The 21595-nt window shown below is 43.5% G+C and overlaps 1 protein-coding gene across 1 annotated transcript in view; it reads left to right on the forward strand.

Moving 5' to 3' along the window:
• The first annotated feature begins 541 nt into the window (after positions 1–541).
• Positions 542–21595, forward strand: part of LOC120978130 (olfactomedin-4-like) — a 29647-nt gene continuing 8593 nt past the window's right edge. Inside the window, exons 1-2 of the mRNA XM_040406358.1 lie at positions 542–598; positions 4802–4951. Of these exons, the coding sequence (XP_040262292.1) occupies positions 542–598; positions 4802–4951 (207 nt within the window). The remainder of the gene's footprint in view (positions 599–4801; positions 4952–21595) is intronic.

Here is a 21595-nt window from a genome sequence, read left to right on the forward strand (position 1 = left end):
GGGACGGATCCTTTTCTATTGTGCCATGTTGTGTCAGTGAATAACGGATCAGTTTGGCTCCGCATAGTCAGACAGTCACCAAAACGCTGCAAGCTGCGTTTTAGTGACCATCTAAAAAACGCAACGGAGACTAAACGCAGCCAAATCGATGCATTCTGAACTTATCCATTCAGAATGCATTGGGGCTGAACTGATCCATTTTTGGCCGCTTGTGAGAGCCCTCAAAAAACAGATCTCAAAGGCGGACCCAGAAACGCCTGTGTGAAAGTAGCCTAATATGTCACTGTGACATATCATTTTTTTTTTCAAAGTATGGTGATGCTTTAAAATCGATAAGTTTAATGAGACCAGTCATAATAATTGAAAAACATATCTGCTTGTCATTGGGCAGATAGCCGTAGCTCGTGTTATATTTCTTCCCCAATCATTTATCATTGGTCTCTGGTTTATTTATTACCAAGTGGGAGGGGTGGAGTATACACACCAGAGTATATATAGAGGGTGACCACTAGCTGGCGGTATAGAAGGCAAGAAGGACACCATGTTCACCTTCTTCATTTTGCTCCTTGGCATCGGCCAGAATCATGCAGCCAGCTTGGTAAGTTCTACTGGAAGGTAGTTACTATTACTTTTGGTGCATCGCGTGCCAAGTTATTTTTTCAGTATTACTACATACAAAATGTACAAATATTGAAAGCTATTTTCCCATTAAGATAACATCTCTCAACCTACAAACCCTAAAAACTTTTAATAGTTATTTTAATGCTCTTTATTTCAGGTTCAAAAAGAAATGCGTTTTATAAAATCGTCTAACGTTTACCCTACCCGGACTGCAGGGTTGCCAACAGTCCAGAAATTCCTGGACAGTCTGTCAAAATATGGAACTTTTGTTTCCAGTGTCCATGAAAAAATTTTTACGTGTCCGTGTTTTTTTTTCTTATTGAGGTTGGTGGTACTTGAGCGGGTTATTTTGATTGTAATTCTCAGCATTTTAAGGGCTCATTCAGAAGGCCGCGTGCTGTCCGCAAAATTGCGGATCAGTTTTTTTTGCAGACGGTTCAGCATGTCGGATTGCATTTTTTCAGACCCATTGACTTGAATGGGGCCACGTCCCGATTTTTACTGACAAGTATAGGACATGTTTTATTTGTTTTGCGGAGCCGTGTAATGGAAGAAAAGGGTCCTAGGCTCACGTTAAATGCCAGTAACATGTTCAGTATTAGTATCTGACCTATAGATGTGTATTACTTACTGTAAATCCTTTATAGTTTATTATAGTTTTCCAATTTGGCCATAGAAATGTTGGCTGTCCAGGATTTTTGGATAATTTGTCCAGAAAAAAATACAAATTTAGGTTGACAAACCTGCTCGATTGTATGTCTAATATACTGCGTATTTGATAAATGGGGCATATATTTGCTGCAATGGTGCTGCTAGGAGGGCTGAGCTCAGTGATATCTTCATTTGCCTCGTGAGTAATCACTGCTAAAAAAGCAGCAATAGTAACATAGTAACATAGTACATAAGGCCGAAAAAAGACATCTGTCCATCCAGTTCGACCTGTCATCCTGCAAGTTGATCCAGAGGAAGGCAAAAAAAAACTGTGAGGTAGAAGCCAATTTTCCCCACTTTAGGGAAATAAAAAATTCATCAGAGGAACCCGGGCAAACAATGAATCGCTTAAAATGGTCCCTCATAAAGCCTAATTTTTTATATTATTTCTCCTCTATATTCCAGAGGGAGTTTTAGGGTACAGCCACACGGTTGGGTTTCTGCATGATTTTTTGGAAGCCAAAATCAGGAGTGGATCATAATAGGAGAGAAAGTATAATGGACAGATAAAACTTTTCCTCTTCCAAAACTGCATACAGAAAGCTGACCCTTAGGGTTATTGTGATTATTATGCCCAACACGTATCTCCATCCTCATTGGTTCCAAGTTACAGCATCTACATAGATATCTAAATGTGTTTTAGCTATCGATAGTTTTTAGAAGATACTGTTTCTCCTTACAACCAACTGGTGTGAGGTGTCCTAAAAGCAACGCTTGCTAGGAAAAGTATGCAAAATTAGCTTTCCTCCAGAAGCAAAAAAAACCTGTCTCTCTAGTGCCACATGTAAGTAGCTACTCTGAAAGCCAATGTCTACATGAGAGATATGCTGCAGTAATTTCTGGGACTTCCCTATTCAGCTGAATGGGGCCACCAGAAATCTATGCGGTTGCCTCCAAAGCAAATCCTTTCATTTGAATGTAATCGACTTTCACTCTTTAGCCACATATGAATTCACCCATATGGAGCCTTGAGTTTAGGGTTTAGGGCCTCCTTGCTCTCCAGGTCATGGAAACAATGGCAGTCTCTGCACTTCTCATAATCTTACATAGTAACTTAGTAACATAGTACATAAGGCCGAAAAAAGACATTTGTCCATCCAGTTCGGCCTGTCATCCTACAAGTTGATCCAGAGGAAGGCAAAAAAACCCTGTGAGGTAGAAGCCAATTTTCCTCACTTTTGGGGAATAAAAAATTCCTTCCCGACTCCAATCAGGCAATCAGAATAATTCCCTGGATCAACGACCCCTCTCTAGTAGCTATAGCCTGTAATATTATTACACTCCAGAAATACATCCAGGCCCCTCTTAAATTCCTTTATTGTACTCACCATCACCACCTCCTCAGGCAGAGAGTTCCATAGTCTCACTGCTCTTACCGTAAAGAATCCTTTTCTATGTTTGTGTACAAACCTTCTTTCCTCCAAACGCAGAGGATGTCCCCTCGTCACAGTCACAGTCCTGGGGATAAATAGATGACGGGATAGATCTCTGTACTGACCCCTGATATATTTATACATAGTAATTAGATCTCCCCTCAGTCGTCTTTTTTCTAACGTGAATAACCCTAATTTTGATAATCTTTCAGGGTACTGTAGTTGCCCCATTCCAGTTATTACTTTAGTTGCCCTCCTCTGGACCCTCTCCAGCTCTGCTATGTCTGCCTTGTTCACAGGAGCCCAGAACTGTACACAGTACTCCATGTGTGGTCTGACCAGTGATTTGTAAAGTAGTAGGAATATGTTCTCATCACGGGCATCTATGCCCCTTTTGATGCAACCCATTATCTTATTGGCCTTGGCAGCAGCTGCCTAACACTGGTTTTTGCAGCTTAGTTTGCTGTTTATTAAAATTCCTAGATCCTTTTCCATGTCAGTGTTACCGAGTGTTTTACCATTTAGTATGTATGGGTGACTTGCATTATTCCTTCCTATGTGCATAACTTTACATTTGTCAGTGTTAAACCTCATCTGCCACTTATCTGCCCAAGCCTCCAATCTATCCAGATCCATCTGTAGTAGTATACTGTCCCCTGTTGTATATATACAGTATACTGTCCTCTTCAGTGTTAATTACTTTACACAGTTTAGTGTCATCTGCGAAAATTGATATTTTACTATGCAAGCCTTCTACAAGATCATTAATAAATATATTGAAGAGAATAGGGCCCAATACTGACCCCTGAGGTACTCCACTAGTGACAGTGACCCAATCTGAGGGTGTACCGTTAATAACCACCCTCTGTTTTCTATCATTGAGCCAGTTACTTGCCCACATACAGACGTTTTCTCCTAGTCCGAGCATTCTCATTTTATATACTAACCTTTTATGCGGTACAGTGTGAAATGCTTTGGAGAAGTCCAGATACACGACATCCATTGATTCGCCGCTGTCAAGTCTAGAACTTACCTCCTCATAGAAACTAATTAAATTAGTTTGACATGACCGATCCCTCACGAAGCCATGCTGATATGGCGTTATTTGCTTATTTCCGTTAAGATGCTCTGACATAGCATCTCTCAGAAAACCTTCAAACAGTTTACCCACAACAGATGTTAAACTTACCGGCCTATAGTTTCCAGGCTCTGTTTTTGGACCCTTTTTGAATATTGGCACCACATTTGCCATGCGCCAATCCTGTGGGACATTCCCTGTCAGTACAGAGTCCGCAAATATCAGAAATAAGGGTCTGGCTATGACATTACTTAATTCCCTTAGGATACGGAGGTGTAATGCATCCGGTCCTGGCGATTTGTCTATTTTGATATTTTTAAGTCGCTGTTGTACTTTTTCCTGGGTCAGACAGGACAATTTTAATGGCGAATTTATTTCAACATTCAGCATTTCATCTGACAGTTTATTTTCCTCAGTGAATACATTGGAGAAAAAAATATTTAACAGCTTTTCTTTCTCCTCGTCACTCTCTGCGACTCCCCCCTCATTACTCTTTAAAGGGCCTACACCTTCAGATTTATACTTTTTAACATTTATATAATTGAAGAACATTTTAGGGTTAGTTTTACTCTCTTTGGCAATTCATCTCTCGGTCTCTAGTTTGGCAGCTTTTATTTGTTTTTTACATGTTCTGTTTTTTTCCTTATAATTTTTCAGTGCTTCCGTGCTACCCTCCTGTTTTAGTGTTTTATAGGCTTTCTTTTTGTCATTTATTGCTTTCTTTACAGTTCTGTTTATCCACATTGGTTTCTTTTTGTTCCTTAACCTTTTATTCCCATACGGTATGTACCTCTCACAATGAGATTTTAGGATGTTTTTAAAGATATCCCATTTTTTGGCTGTATTTTTATTTTTGAGGACTTTGTCCCAGTTAGTTAGGCTTTCTTAATCTTTTTGGTTGCTTATTTTGGTTGCTTATTCTTTTATTTGTTATTTCTAGCATTTTACCAAAATTTTAAAATGTCATATTCAGTGAAATAAAAGTTTCTTCTTGAACAAATTTGTTTTGTCTCAACAGATTCAAAACTTCACTGGATCTCTGGATGGGATGGGGGTCTGTCATTGTTCTGTTGTCCTCCCAGACTCTACCTTTCCTGCAGATCGTTTTGAGATGCTGGAGATGTCCAACCAGAACATGACCATCACTGTTGAACAGCAAATCACTAAGGTAAAGAAGCATGACTGAAATAACTCATAACAGTGACCATGGGATCTGCTCCTAGACAATATTGTCTAATTATTGAGACGAGTATCTGAGGTATGGTTTCTGATCCAAAACCAACAAAATTCCATGTGCCACACCATCTTTTCCGGTTGCCGGTTGTATTATACAGCTAGCACCCTGCTCTCCCTGTTGGGATAAGAGTATTACAGCTTAACCCCCTATGCTGACCATGGGATCTAAGTGGTTAGAGAGAGACAGGGTGCTCCCTTTGCCACTTCATGACCTCCCTTCATTGATGCAATCGCTGGGTGCCAAGGGGTTGTTATGGAAGCCACGGGCCTTTTCAAATACGGGTGTCTATTATGTCCTTCCTTTGGCAGGGTCAAAAATGCATAATGTTAGTACGCTGAAATCCAGAAGTATTCAAGTGTATCAGAAGATCACATGTTCTCAGTTCTCTTAGTAGGGCATAAAAAATACATTTTAAAAAAGTTTAAAAAATTTGTAAAAGTTTTTTTTTTTAAATCACTGAAAAACACAGATTACTATTTTCCACTTACCAACAAGCCCATTATATGACTTAATGATAGAGTTACCATAAGTCCTTTGTACAGATAAACATTGAAAAAAAGGAACCTTGAATTGTCGCTACTTAGTGATGGATTCAGAAAGTTGGCATCTCTTCCATATATTTATTAATCATATACAAATGACATGTTTCGGGACAGGACTAGTCGCTTTATCAGGTAGGCCCTTCATCAGGTACACATCAGTTCAGATTTATCATAGCCCAGCAGTGTACGCAGGTCTATGATAATCAGGCACGCTGCCGAATGCTGCACCTGATTTATGACGACATGTACACCTCATCATAAATAAGGTGCAAGATTCTGCAGTCTGTGCTCCTGAACTAATGGCATAGATTTCAGTGTTCTTTTATGCCAGAAAACTGTTGTAGAAGATAAATGTCCCCATTTAGGGAAAGTGGCGAGGTCGGCGGAGGGATGGCACTTGCGCAAAACTTTTTGCTCAAGTGCCGAGGGCAAAGTCACAAATACTGAGTACATATGGAGCACATTATATGATAAATCTGGCCCATTATGTGTAATACCTGATGAAGGAACTAGTCCAGTCCCGAAACGTGTCATTTGTACATGGTTAATAAAAATATGGAAGAGACTCTAGCTTTCTGAAACCATCATTGGCTAGCGCCAAGTCAAGTTTCCTTTTTCCTATGTTTATCTGTATTGCTCTCCGGACATCATGTCGGCGGTACCACCAGGATGCAGACACCACTGCAGCAACTTCGCAAGGTCTTTTGGGATATTGTGCAGTGTCGGACTGGGATGCCTAGGGCCCTCCTGTAAATTTCATTCTGTGGGCCCACTGTACAGCTATATGCAAATATTACCTGCTCAAACAGCGGCAGCAGTAAGATGCTACAAGACGCAGGTCCCTGGGGAAAGAGGAAACTGTCTGGCACACCTCTGTAGCTAGAAGGCATTAAGACAATAGATGCTTCTATAATAATAACCTGGGCAGTCTGTTAACCTACCCAATTTTTTTATATGAACATGGGCTGGTTGAGGCGCTGAATGCTCCCTATCTACAAGTAGGTTAGTCAGTCTAATGTGCCATGTGCTACTTGTGCAGGAGGTGGGGAACTAGGGGCCCACCTTGTTCCGTGGCCTACCAGTGGATTCACCTGTTCCCCTGTGGGCCAGTCTGAGCCTGCCCAGCACAACAACATCAGGTGAGTGGGACTAGTTTTTCTCCTCCCCACTTTTACCTAACGTTACTGCTCTATGTGCGCTATTTTTGTTTTTTTAAAGGGGATCTCCAGGAATTAAGAAAATTAAAATACTTAAATATTACTTTATTATAAATATATTCCCAAATACTTTTCATTAGTTATAATACCTCATTTTGCCTAGGGAGCAATCAACAGGGGAAATAAAATGGCCACTGTCCTATTGGTACACAACCTGTCCTAATCACACAGGAGGACAAGTTACTTCAGAACACTGAGCTAAAATGCTGCCTCGTCCTCCTCTCTGCTCTGCTTGTCAGGGATTATGATCCTGAATACAGCTGATAAGATGTTCATCTGAATCTCTTGGGAATGGAGTTCATGAGGAGACATGAAGTACAGAGAGGAGGTGAGGATGTGGCTAGCGAACTCCAGCTCTTGTATGCAGTCTCCATTACCACAGTCTGTCCTCTTTGTACTTCATGTCTCCTCATGGACTCCATTCCTACAGAGATTCAGCTGAAGATCTTATCAGCTGTATTCAGGATCATAATCCCTGACAAGCAGAGCAGAGAGGAGGATGAGGCAGCTCTTTAGCTTAGTGTTCTGAAGTAACTTGTTCTACTGAGTGATTAGGACAGGTTTTGTGTGTACTAATAGGACAGCGGCCATTTTATTTCTCCTAATGATTGCTCCCCAGACAAAACAAGCCATTATAACTAATAAAAGATATTTGGGAATGCATTTATAATAAAGTAATATTTAAGTATTTTAATTTTCTATGCACTAATTCAATGATTGTTATATTACATACATTGTTGTACTGGTATTAATTTTATGACTTTCTAAAATAAAAATAAAGTTAAATTAAAAAAAAAAAAAAAAAAGTATTTTAATTTTCTTGATTCCAGGAGAACGACTTTAACAGATCATGTAATTTATACAGTATAGGGAACTCCGTAAAAAAATTAATAAAAATGTAATCACTGTTCTTTCTTATGCTAACACCCCAACATTTTTTTTAAGTTATACAATACATTATTTGTAGTTGTATATATGTATATGTAGTTGTATGTACCCCAAATTATGCAGTTAAAAATACAAATTGTCCTGCAAAAAAACAAGCTGTTATGCATCTAGGGGAAAACAAAAATATATGGTGTTTGAACTGTGAAGATGAAAAAGTGAGAAAAAAAACTTGATGTGTCAGTAATTAGGTCACATCTTAGTATGGTTCATCTGAAGAGCCGAAATCCAAAAACTTCACCTAAATTTTATCTGGCCTCCATGCCTAGCTTTTGACATAAGGCACTTGTGTCTTTTTCAGCTTCACATAACTTTCCTTTCCAAGCTTAAATATCACATGTAGGGAAATCCAAAACCAACCTTCCAATAATCTCTATTTTAGGTTGCAGCCATATGGTCAGGTTTCTCCATGCAGTTTTAAAGCCAAAATCAGAAGTGGAGCATAAAAAGAGAGAACGTATAAAGGGCCGATACAACTTCTACTCTTTTTGAATTCATTCATGGCTTTGGCTTCTAAAACTGCAGGCAGAAACCTTACCGTGTGGCCATACGCTTAGAGTTTTTGGGTACTGCAGATAATTTCACCCTGGTAAAAACCTTATATAAATGTACATTGCAGTTGCAGACACAAGCATAGCTTAAAGGGGGTATCTGGCATAACTTTAGTGTACTCTGTCAGAACTATCTGTACCGTTTTATCTGTCTCTGCTCTGTGTCTAAACTGTGTACTAAACTGATTTCTATCTGTACTACCTATACTCCATGTACTGTACTACATGTACTTCACTGCTCCATCATGAAGGTACTCCATGCCCCTGCCATCCCATTATACGGGGCGGGCATGGGCGCTGGATCACTCACCCAGCTTTTGTCCTTCCAGCAGTGGGGACAGCCGTCGGAGTCCTTTGTCCCCCATTGCAGACTGTCTTCCTGTCTTCACAGGGCAAGAGTGCGCCCCTCGGCTCTTAAAGAGCCAGTCCACTCTACTTAGATTGTGAGCCCCTATTGAGGACAGCTTGATGCTAAAGTCTAAAGTGCGTCAGAATATAGCAGGTCTATATAAGTGTGTAAAATAAATTCTCTCATCTCTGCCAACCAATAGCTGGATACCTGTCTATACTCAAGCCAATCTTTCCTGAGATTAGGTTCCTACCTTGCTAGTCTTACGAGTGAAGGTGTGTTATTCTAATCATCTGCCCGTGTACCATACTTCTGCCTGTTACTGACCTTAGCCTGTCTATCATTCTGACCCTTTTAAGACCTGCCTCACAGAATCACACAAACTCTGCCTGCCCTCATCTTTCCCTGTTTCCTGACTATGATTATTGCCTGATCCCTTCTTACCAGTGTCTCTGATCCCCATGGGTCAGCTGCGAACTACACCAGGACTATTCCAAGAGGTAGTGACCTAGTGGTTCCCCTGCAGTGAAGTCCAGATCCCTGTATACGGGTTAAAGGGTGAAAACCAGGGGACTACCAGTACTCAAAGTCAAAGCTGTTAGTTGGCACAGTTGTTAGTTGTTCCACAACCATTGCCCTTTACAGCAAGTGCAGTAAGCCGGGTTGGGACAGATGCACACTGGCGCAATATAAATAGTTTTTAGTTCGTGACGCCAATTGCAGCTTGCGCAGGTACTGTAACAGGCCCCTTTAAGATTTTATAGCTCACGTACCAAGTGAGGAATGCCAGAGGGGGAATAATGTCTCTGTGTAGTGTCAACGGTGTCTCCTACCTTGGTACGGCTGGAATCCTGGATCCTGGCTCACATGCAATAAAATTGAGTGCGGTCAGTAGGAGTAATTGAGGAATTAATGCAATCCAGACAGGAAATATGGTCCAACTTGTCTTTACTTAATGCAGCTTTGAATCCATACAAGATACAGCAATAGTCTTGGGTCCCAGCAGGTATTGGCAATATGTGACAGGAATCTATATATATATTCTGCTTCTTATCATATGCCTAGTAGAACTGGCAGGTATCTGTCTTCTGCTCTGTCTGTAGTCTGCTTGGTTTGGGCCTGACTAGCTGAAGGAGGTATTTGGCTTCTCCTGGTCTTTGGATAAGTACTCACAGGACTGCTAGCAGGGTATGATGGCTTCTTCCTGGAGATCTTTAGTTCTGGAGATGGCTGCTTGCTTGTCAACCAGCTGAGGAAGATGACTCAGGCTGAGAAGGGTGATCCTGGGCCTCAGCCGAGGCTTGGATCCTAGGTTGGGATCCCTGTTTCTGGGAGCTCCTACCAACACAGCCTTCCCCTATCCGGGGTGGCTGGTACACACTGGATCTAACTGGTTTCTTCCCTCCCTTGCTGCAGGGCGTGGGACCAGCCCACTTCTGCTCCTAGAAGAGGGGGAGCTAACACTGGAATGAACTATTCCAGTCAAGCTATACTAAACTGAACTAAACACATTGCTGCCACCTGCTGGTGTACATGGAAATTACAGCATAATATATGAAACAGGCATAGAAAATACTTAAAATGAAAATGCAATGTTAGACTACACAAGATGACAATACATATGCACCTGACATGTTGTAGCAGGGAGATGTCACGGCTGTATGTGGGCAACAATAGTAATACACAGTACAGAGCTACTGACTGGACCCAGAACTAGGGAGGATAACGGGTGACCCCTGTCCGACCCTCAACGCTCTCCCTATTCTGCTAAAGCACATGCCCGGATCCAAATGGCGGAAAGAGGCATGCCCACGTGCCTAAGACTAATGACCACTGTAACCCCTACAATAGTGGAAGGGGCACGGCCACCAGTGCCCTACTCAGTATATGGAGGGAACCGTGGCCACCTCAGATCCAGTCAGAAAATAAACAGGAACACAACAATGTCTGCACACTTAGCTGACGGTGTTGCAGCCGCAGAGAAGACGGATCCAAGGACAGGCTGGCAATATCCGGAGTGCTAGCTGCAGCAGAACACAGGTCCAGTGAACTGATAGCTACAAGTGAAGAAACTAAAGCCAGAGCTACAACTGAAGTGAGAACTATAATCCACATCCTATCATAGGAGGAGGGGTGATATAAAGAGAGGAAAATCAAACACATGAAGGACAGCTGTGGTGAAAGAAACCAAAAGTAAACAGAGTAGTGAGAACTCCTCCCAGCTCTAGTAGTGACATCATCACAGGGGTGGAGAAACAGAGCTGTGAGAACGTCCCAAAGCTCTGGTAGTGACAGTACCCCCCCCTCTACGGGTGGACTCCGGACACCCAGGACCCACCTTCTCAGGATGAGCCCTATGAAATGCCCTGATGAGGCGAGTGGCTTTAATGTCCGACACCGGAACCCACATCCTCTCCTCAGGACCATAACCCTTCCAATGAACGAGGTACTGAAGAGAACCGCGGACCATGCGAGAGTCCACAATTCTGGAAACCTCAAACTCCAGATTGCCATCAACCAAAATCGGAGGAGGAGGCAAAGAGGAGGGTACCGTGGGCTGGACATATGGTTTTAAGAGAGATCTGTGAAATACATTATGTATCTTCCAAACCCGTGGAAGATCAAGACGGAAGGCAACAGGATTGATGACTGACAAGATTTTATAAGGCCCAATAAACTTGGGACCCAATTTCCAGGAGGGAACCTTCAACTTAATGTTTCTAGTAGACAACCACACCAGATCACCCACATTCAGGTCCGGACCAGGCACACGTCTCTTATCAGCCACACGCTTATACCTCTCACTCATCTTTTTAAGATTACCCTGAATCTTTTGCCAAATGGTAGACAAAGACGAGGAAAATCTCTCCTCCTCAGGTAAACCAGAAAGAGCCCCTCCCGAGAATGTCCCAAACTGTGGATGGAACCCATATGCGCCAAAGAATGGTGACTTATCAGAAGATTCCTGACGACGGTTGTTCAGAGCAAACTCAGCAAGAGGGAGAAATGAACACCAATCCTCCTGGTTCTCTGAAACAAAACAGCGCAAATATGTCTCCAGATTCTGATTGAGGCGCTCAGTCTGACCATTCGACTGCGGATGAAAAGCAGAAGAGAAGGACAGCCGAACCCCCAGGCGAGAACAGAAAGCCTTCCAGAACCTGGACACAAACTGCGTGCCTCTATCGGAAACAATATCAGAGGGAATGCCGTGCAATTTAACAATATGGTCGACAAAAGCTTGCGCCAACGTTTTAGCATTAGGTAAACCAGGGAAAGGTACGAAATGAGCCATCTTGCTAAAACGGTCCACCACCACCAGGATCACCGACTTCCCCGAGGAACGAGGAAGATCCGTGATAAAGTCCATGGACAGGTGTGTCCAAGGACGGGAAGGAATGGGTAACGGGAGAAGGGAACCTGAAGGCCGTGAACGAGGGACCTTAGCGCGAGCGCACGTCTCACAAGCAGCCACAAAACCCTCCACCGACTTACGAAGAGCCGGCCACCAAAATCTCCGAGCAATGAGATCCACCGTGGCTCTACTCCCGGGGTGACCAGCAAGAACCGTATCATGATGCTCCTTAAAGAGTTTGTGACGTAGCTCAGGAGGCACGAACAACTTCCCAGAAGGACAACGGGCAGGTGTCTCAGTCTGGGCAGCCTGGACCTCGGCCTCCAAATCGGAATATAGAGCAGAAACAACTACCCCCTCCGCCAAAATGGGACCCGGGTCCTCGGAGTTTCCTCCTCCCGGAAAACAGCGAGAGAGAGCATCAGCCTTCACATTTTTTATCCCAGGTCGGAATGTAACAACAAAATTGAATCTGGAGAAGAACAGAGACCATCTGGCCTGTCTCGGATTCATACGCCTGGCCGACTCCAAGTATGCCAGATTCTTATGGTCGGTAAAAACGGTGATAGGGTGCCTGGCCCCCTCCAACCAATGGCGCCATTCCTCGAAAGCCAACTTGATGGCCAACAACTCCCTATCGCCCACATCATAGTTTCTCTCTGCCGGGGAGAGTTTTTTAGAGAAAAAGGCACAGGGTCGCCACTTGGCAGGGGAAGGGCCCTGGGACAAAACCGCACCCACACCCACCTCGGAAGCATCCACCTCAACAATAAAAGGTAAGGAAACATCGGGATGCACCAAGACGGGAGCAGACGCAAAATTCTCTTTAATCTTAGAAAAGGCTGCAAGCGCCTCCTCCGACCAAGAGGAAAAATCCGCCCCCTTTTTTGTCATGTCAGTGAGGGGTTTGACAACAGAGGAATAATTCAAAATGAACTTTCTGTAATAGTTCGCAAAACCCAGAAAGCGCATCAATGCCTTCTGATTCTCAGGAAGCTCCCACTCAAGTACAGCACGGACCTTCTCGGGATCCATGCGAAAACCAGAAGCAGAGAGGAGAAAACCCAGAAATTGAATTTCCGATACCATAAAAAGACATTTCTCCAGCTTGGCGTACAATTTATTTTCCCGCAGAATCTGCAGAACCTGAAAAAGATGATCCTGATGGGTCTGAACATCAGGGGAAAAAATCAAAATATCATCAAGATACACCAATACAAATTTCCCCATTAAATGATAGAAAATACTATTAACAAAATGCTGAAAGACGGCCGGAGCATTCATCAGGCCGAAAGGCATAACGAGATTCTCGAAATGCCCGTCAGGGGTATTAAAGGCCGTTTTCCATTCATCCCCCTCTCTGACCCTGACCAGGTTGTACGCGCCTCTCAAATCCAATTTGGAAAACACCTTGGCCCCAACAATTTGATTGAAGAGGTCCGGGATCAGAGGAAGGGGATAGGGATCGCGAATCGTGATACGGTTCAGCTCCCTAAAATCTAGGCAAGGTCTCAGAGAGCCATCTTTCTTTTTAACAAAAAAAAAACCCGCGGCCACAGGTGACTTTGAGGGACGAATATGCCCCTTTTCGAGACTCTCGGAGATGTAAGTTCGCATAGCGATTCTTTCCGGTTGTGAGAGATTGTAGAGGCGTGCTTTTGGCAGCTTGGCGCCGGGAATGAGGTTAATGGGACAGTCAAACTCCCGCTGAGGAGGTAGCTCCTGAACACCGCTCTCGGAAAACACGTCCGAGAAATCAGAGAGAAATGATGGCACCGTTTTAGTAGACACCTCTGCAAAAGTCGCTGTGAGACAATTCTCTCTACAAAAGTCACTCCACTCATTTATTTGCCTTCCTTGCCAATCAATAGTGGGGTTATGTCTAGTGAGCCAGGGTAACCCCAAAACTAGAGGAGACGGCAATCCGTTAAGGACAAAACAAGATATATCCTCCACATGAGTGTCACCTACAGCTAGCCGGATATTGTGAACAATGCCTTTCAGAGATCTCTGTGAGAGTGGAGCAGAGTCAATAGCAAAAACAGGTATATCTTTATCTAATGTGCAAACCTGAAAACCATGCATGGCTACAAATTGAGTGTCAATAAGATTGACGGCCGCTCCACTATCGACAAAAATCTCACAAGAAATGACTTTGCTCTCTAGCGCCACCCTGGCAGACAGGAGAAAACGGGAACTGCAGGTCAGAGGAAAAGCATCATATCCTACATCAACTTTGCCCAAAGTAGCAGATGAAGCAGAACTTGATGATTTACCTTTTGAGATTTTTCTCTTATTATCGCTCTTAGTACGGTTCAAGAATCTCCTAGATGGACAAACATTTGCCAAATGACCTATGCCCCCACAACAAAAACAGACCATACTCTGAGGACTAAATCCTCTTTTATCAGGGGCAAGTCGAGCTAGCTGCATGGGCTCCTCCTCAGAGGGGAGCGAGACAGGATGAGGCCCCTGCACACTGAATGAGTCCGCACCACTTCCCCTAGACTGACAATGGCTGGACAGAGAGGTCTCGTTTCTTTCTCTTAGACGCCTGTCAAGGCGTACCGCCAATGACATGGCAGACTCTAAGGACGTTGGTCTCTCATGGAAAGCAAACGCATCTTTTAATCTCTCCGAGAGACCATGACAGAACTGACTCCGGAGTGCAGCATCATTCCAACCCGAATCAGCTGCCCATCTCCGAAATTCAGAACAATAAAGCTCCGCAGACCGTTTGTTCTGGCATAAAACACGTAGGTTAGATTCGGCCAGAGCAACACGATCCGGGTCATCATAAATCTGCCCCAGGGCCACAAAAAATCCCTCCACGGATCGAAGGGAGGGATCCCCTGATGGCAGCGAAAAAGCCCAAGTCTGAGCATTACCCCTGAGCAGGGAGATGACAATCCTCACCCTCTGCTCTTGATTACCAGAAGAGTGAGGACACAAGCAAAAATGGAGTTTGCATGCCTCTCTGAAACGAACAAAATTCTCACTGCCCCCGGAGAACGTCTCCGGAAGTGAGACCTTTGGCTCGCAACAGACTCCATGAGCCGGAGCAGGGCCCAATGCTTGAAGCTGAGTCATAGATTGACGGAGATCCGCTACTTCCAAAGAAAGACCCTGCATGCGGTCAACCAGGCCAGAAAGCGGATCCATGTCAAAAAAGGACGGTTTTGGTGGATTATAATGTCACGGCTGTATGTGGGCAACAATAGTAATACACAGTACAGAGCTACTGACTGGACCCAGAACTAGGGAGGATAACGGGTGACCCCTGTCCGACCCTCAACGCTCTCCCTATTCTGCTAAAGCACATGCCCGGATCCAAATGGCGGAAAGAGGCATGCCCACGTGCCTAAGACTAATGACCACTGTAACCCCTACAATAGTGGAAGGGGCACGGCCACCAGTGCCCTACTCAGTATATGGAGGGAACCGTGGCCACCTCAGATCCAGTCAGAAAATAAACAGGAACACAACAATGTCTGCACACTTAGCTGACGGTGTTGCAGCCGCAGAGAAGACGGATCCAAGGACAGGCTGGCAATATCCGGAGTGCTAGCTGCAGCAGAACACAGGTCCAGTGAACTGATAGCTACAAGTGAAGAAACTAAAGCCAGAGCTACAACTGAAGTGAGAACTATAATCCACATCCTATCATAGGAGGAGGGGTGATATAAAGAGAGGAAAATCAAACACATGAAGGACAGCTGTGGTGAAAGAAACCAAAAGTAAACAGAGTAGTGAGAACTCCTCCCAGCTCTAGTAGTGACATCATCACAGGGGTGGAGAAACAGAGCTGTGAGAACGTCCCAAAGCTCTGGTAGTGACAGGAGAAAGAGTTTAGTGACATACTCTGGGATGTTACACAAGTGATGGCTCCTATTGGCTAGTGATGAGCGGGAGGTGCCATATTCGATTTCGCGATATTTCGCGAATATTCTATTGAATATTCGTATTATATTCGTCGAAATTGAATATTCGTAATTATTTCATTTATCGCGAATAATATGCGATTAAATTAATCGTACGATTATTTTTATTTTTTTCTGTATAAGGCAACGTTCCTATTACTATGGCTAGGCTAATATGTGTATTTTACGAATATTCTTAATATTGCTCTAAATTCGTCTTTTAGAATATTCGTAATATTCTAAAAGACGAAGTTAGAGCAATATTAAGAATATTCGTAAAATACACATATAGATTGTAATTTAGCTAATATAGTGCTATAATATTTTTTTTTTTTGCCTAATTTTTTTTTGCCTCTTCTGCACTTCAGTTTTGGAAAATATGTACACTATTAAGAAAAAAGAATATAGCACTATATTAGCTAAATTGCAGTCTATATGTGTATTTTACGAATATTCTTAATATTGCTCTAACTTCGTCTTTTAGAATATTCGTAATATTCTAAAAGACGAAGTTAGAGCAATATTAACCACCTCAGCCCCTATGGCTTAAACCCCCTTAATGACCAGACCACTTTTTACAATTCTGCACTACACTACTTTCATGGTTTATTGCTCGGTCATACAACTTACCACCCAAATGAATTTTACCTCCTTTTCTTCTCACTAATAGAGCTTTCATTTGGTGGTATTTCATTGCTGCTGACATTTTTACTTTTTTTGTTATTAATCGAAATTTAACGATTTTTTTGCAAAAAAATGACATTTTTCACTTTCAGTTGTAAAATTTTGCAAAAAAAACGACATCCATATATAAATTTTGCTCTAAATTTATTGTTCTACATGTCTTTGATAAAAAAAAAATGTTTGGGTAAAAGAAAAAATGGTTTGGGTAAAAGTTATAGCGTTTACAAACTATGGTACAAAAATGTGAATTTCCGCTTTTTGAAGCAGCTCTGACTTTCTGAGCACCTGTCATGTTTCCTGAGTTTCTACAATGGCCAGACAGTACAAACACCCCACAAATGACCCCATTTCGGAAAGTAGACACCCTAAGGTATTCACTGATGGGCATAGTGAGTTCATAGAACTTTTAATTTTTTGTCACAAGTTAGCGGAAAATGATGATTTTTTTTTTCTTTTCTTACAAAGTCTCATATTCCACTAACTTGTGACAAAAAATAAAAAGTCCTATGAACTCACTATGCCCATCAGCGAATACCTTTGGGTGTCTTCTTTCCAAAATGGGGTCACTTGTGGGGTAGTTATACTGCCCTGGCATTCTAGGGGCCCAAATGTGTGGTAAGGAGTTTGAAATCAAATTCTGTAAAAAATGGCCGGTGAAATCCGAAAGGTGCTCTTTGGAATGTGGTCCCCTTTGCCCACCTAGGCTGTAGAAAAGTGTCACACATTTGTTATCGCCGTACTCAGGAGAAGTTGGGGAATGTGTTTTGGGGTGTCATTTTACATATACCCATGCTGGGTGAGAGAAATATCTTGGTCAAATGCCAACTTTGTATAAAAAAATGGGAAAAGTTGTCTTTTGCCAAGATATTTATCTCACCCAGCATGGGTATATGTAAAATGACACCCCAAAACACATTCCCCAACTTCTCCTGAATACGGAGATACCACATGTGTGACACTTTTTTGCAGCCTAGGTGGGCAAAGGGGCCCACATTCCAAAGAGCACCTTTTGGATTTCACAGGCCATTTTTTACAGAATTTGATTTCAAACTCCTTACCACACATTTGGGCCCCTAGAATGCCAGGGCAGTATAACTACCCCACAAGTGACCCCATTTTGGAAAGAAGACACCCCAAGGTATTCCGTGAGGGGCATGGCGAGTTCCTAGAATTTTTTATTTTTTGTCACAAGTTAGTGGAAAATGATAATTTTTTTATTTTTATTTTTTTCTTACAAAGTCTCATATTCCACTAACTTGTGACTAAAAATAAAAACTTCCATGAACTCACTATGCCCATCAGCGAATACCTTGGAGTGTCTTCTTTCCAAAATGGGGTCACTTGTGGGGTAGTTATATTGCCTTGGCATTCTAGGGGCCCAAATGTGTGGTAAGGAGTTTGAAATCAAATTCTGTAAAAAATGGCCTGTGAAATCCGAAAGGTGCTCTTTGGAATGTGGGCCCCTTTGCCCACCTAGGCTGCAAAAAAGTGTCACACATGTGGTATCTCCGTATTCAGGAGAAGTTGGGGAATGTGTTTTGGGGTGTCATTTTACATATACCCATGCTGGGTGAGATAAATATCTTGGCAAAAGACAACTTTTCCCATTTTTTTATACAAAGTTGGCATTTGACCAAGATATTTCTCTCACCCAGCATGGGTATATGTAAAATGACACCCCAAAACACATTCCCCAACTTCTCCCGAGTACAGAGATACCACATGTGTGACACTTTTTTGCAGCCTAGGTGGGCAAAGGGGCCCACATTCCAAAGAGCACCTTTCGGATTTCACAGGGCATTTTTTACAGAATTTGATTTCAAACTCCTTACCACACATTTGGGCCCCTAGAATGCCAGGGCAGTATAACTACCCCACAAGTGACCCCATTTTGGAAAGAAGACACCCCAAGGTATTTTGTGATGGGCATAGTGAGTTCATGGAAGTTTTTATTTTTTGTCACAAGTTAGTGGAATATGAGACTTTGTAAGAAAAAAAAAAATCATCATTTTCCACTAACTTGTGACAAAAAATAAAAAATTCTAGGAACTCGCCATGCCCCTCACGGAATACCTTGGTGTGTCTTCTTTCCAAAATGGGGTCACTTGTGAGGTAGTTATACTGCTCTGGCATTTTCCAGGGCCCCTAATGTGTGGTAAGTAGGTAAATGACCTGTGAAATCCTAAAGGTGCTCTTGGGAATGTGGGCCCCTTTGCCCACCTGGGCTGCAAAAAAGTGTCACACATGTGGTATTGCCGTATTCAGGAGAAGTTGGGCAATGTGTTTTGGGGTGTCTTTTTACATATACTCATGCTGGGTGAGAGAAATATCTCGGCAAAAGACAACGTTTCCCATTTTTTTATACAAAGTTGGCATTTGACCAAGATATTTATCTCATCCAGCATGGGTATATGTAAAATGACACCCCAAAACACATTGCCCAACTTCTTCTGAGTACGGCGATACCAGATGTGTGACACTTTTTTGAAGCCTAGATGCGCAAAGGGGCCCACATTCCTTTTATGAGGGCATTTTTAGACATTTGGATCCCAGACTTCTTCTTACGCTTTAGGGCCCCTAGAATGCCAGGGCAGTATAAATACCCCACATGTGACCCCATTTTGGAAAGAAGACACCCCAAGGTATTCAATGAGGGGCATGGCGAGTTCATAGAATTTTTTTTTTTTGGCACAAGTTAGCGGAAATTGATTTTATTATTTTTTTTTCACAAAGTCTCCCTTTCCGCTAACTTGGGACAAAAATTTCAATCTTTCATGGACTCAATATGCCCCTCACGGAATACCTGGGGGTGTCTTCTTTCCGAAATGGGGTCACATGTGGGGTATTTATACTGCCCTGGCATTCTAGGGGCCCTAAAGCGTGAGAAGAAGTCTGGAATATAAATGTCAAAAAAATTTTACGCATTTGGATTCTGTGAGGGGTATGGTGAGTTCATGTGAGATTTTATTTTTTGACACAAGTTAGTGGAATATGAGACTTTGTTAGAAAAAAAATAATAATTTCCGCTAACTTGGGCCAAAAAAATGTCTGAATGGAGCCTTACAGGGGGGTGATCAATGACAGGGGGGTGATCAATGACAGGGGGGTGATCAATGACAGGGGGGTGATCAATGACAGGGGGTGATCAGGGAGTCTATATGGGGTGATCACCCCCCTGTCATTGATCTCCCCCCTATAAGGCTCCATTCAGATGTCCGTATGTGTTTTGCGGATCCGATCCATGTATCCGTGGATCCGTAAAAATCATACGGACATCTGAATGCAGCCTTACAGGGGGGTGATCAATGACAGGGGGGTGATCAGGGAGTCTATATGGGGTGATCACCCCCTGTAAGGCTCCATTCAGACGCCTGTATGTGTTTTGCGGATCCGATCCATCTATCAGTGGATCCGTAAAAATCATGCGGACGTCTGAATGGAGCTTTACAGGGGGGTGATCAATGACAGGGGGGTAATCAGGGAGTCTATATGGGGTGATCACCACAGTCATTGATCACGCCCCTGTAAGGCTCCATTCAGACGTCCGTATGCGTTTTGCGGATCCGATCCATCTATCAGTGGATCCGTAAAAATCATGCGGACGTCTGAATGGAGCTTTACCCCTCTGTCATTGATCACCCCCCTGTAAAGCTCCATTCAGACGTTCGCATGATTTTTACGGATCCACTGATAGATGGATCGGATCCGCAAAACACATACAGGCGTCTGAATGGAGCCTTACAGGGGGATGATCAATGACTGTGGTGATCACCCCATATAGACTCCCTGATCACCCCCCTGTCATTGATTACCCCCCCTGTCATTGATCACCCCCCTGTAATCAATGACAGGGGGGTGATCAGGGAGTCTATATGGGGTGATCACCACAGTCATTGATCACGCCCCTGTAAGGCTCCATTCAGACGTCCGTATGCGTTTTGCGGATCCGATCCATCTATCAGTGGATCCGTAAAAATCATGCGGACGTCTGAATGGAGCTTTACAGGGGGGTGATCAATGACAGGGGGGTAATCAGGGAGTCTATATGGGGTGATCACCACAGTCATTGATCACGCCCCTGTAAGGCTCCATTCAGACGTCCGTATGCGTTTTGCGGATCCGATCAATCTATCAGTGGATCCGTAAAAATCATGCGGACGTCTGAATGGAGCTTTACAGGGGGGTGATCAATGACAGGGGGGTAATCAATGACAGGGGGGTGATCAGGGAGTCTATATGGGGTGATCACCACAGTCATTGATCACGCCCCTGTAAGGCTCCATTCAGACGTCCGTATGCGTTTTGCGGATCCGATCCATCTATTAGTGGATCCGTAAAAATCATGCGGACGTCTGAATGGAGCTTTACAGGGGGGTGATCAATGACAGGGGGGTAATCAATGACAGGGGGGTGATCAGGGAGTCTATATAGGGGGATCACCACAGTCATTGATCACGCCCCTGTAAGGCTCCATTCAGACGTCCGTATGCGTTTTGCGGATCCGATCCATCTATCAGTGGATCCGTAAAAATCATGCAGACGTCTGAATGGAGCTTTACAGGGGGGTGATCAATGACAGGGGGGTGATCAGGGAGTCTATATGGGGTGATCAGGGGTGATCAAGGGTGAATAAGGGGTTAATAAGTGACAGGGGGGGGGTGTAGTGTAGTGGTGCTTGGTGCAACATATTACTGAGCTACCTGTGTCCTCTGGTGGTCGATCCAAACAAAGGGGACCACCAGAGGACCAGGTAGCAGGTATATTAGACGCTGTCATCAAAACAGCGTCTAATATACCTGTTAGGGGTGAAAAAAAATCACATCTCCAGCCTGCCAGCGAACGATCGCCGCTGGCAGGCTGGAGATCCACTCGCTTACCTTCCGTTCCTGTGAGCGCGCGCGCCTGTGTGCGCGCGTTCACAGGAAATCTCGGCCATCGCGAGAGGACGCGCCGGCGCGTCCACTCGGAATGAATCAACCACCTCCAGGACGCGTCGCTGCGTTCGGCGGTCC

Source organism: Bufo bufo, chromosome 8 (assembly GCF_905171765.1).
Source record: "Bufo bufo chromosome 8, aBufBuf1.1, whole genome shotgun sequence".
NCBI classification, from domain to species: Eukaryota; Metazoa; Chordata; class Amphibia; order Anura; family Bufonidae; genus Bufo; species Bufo bufo.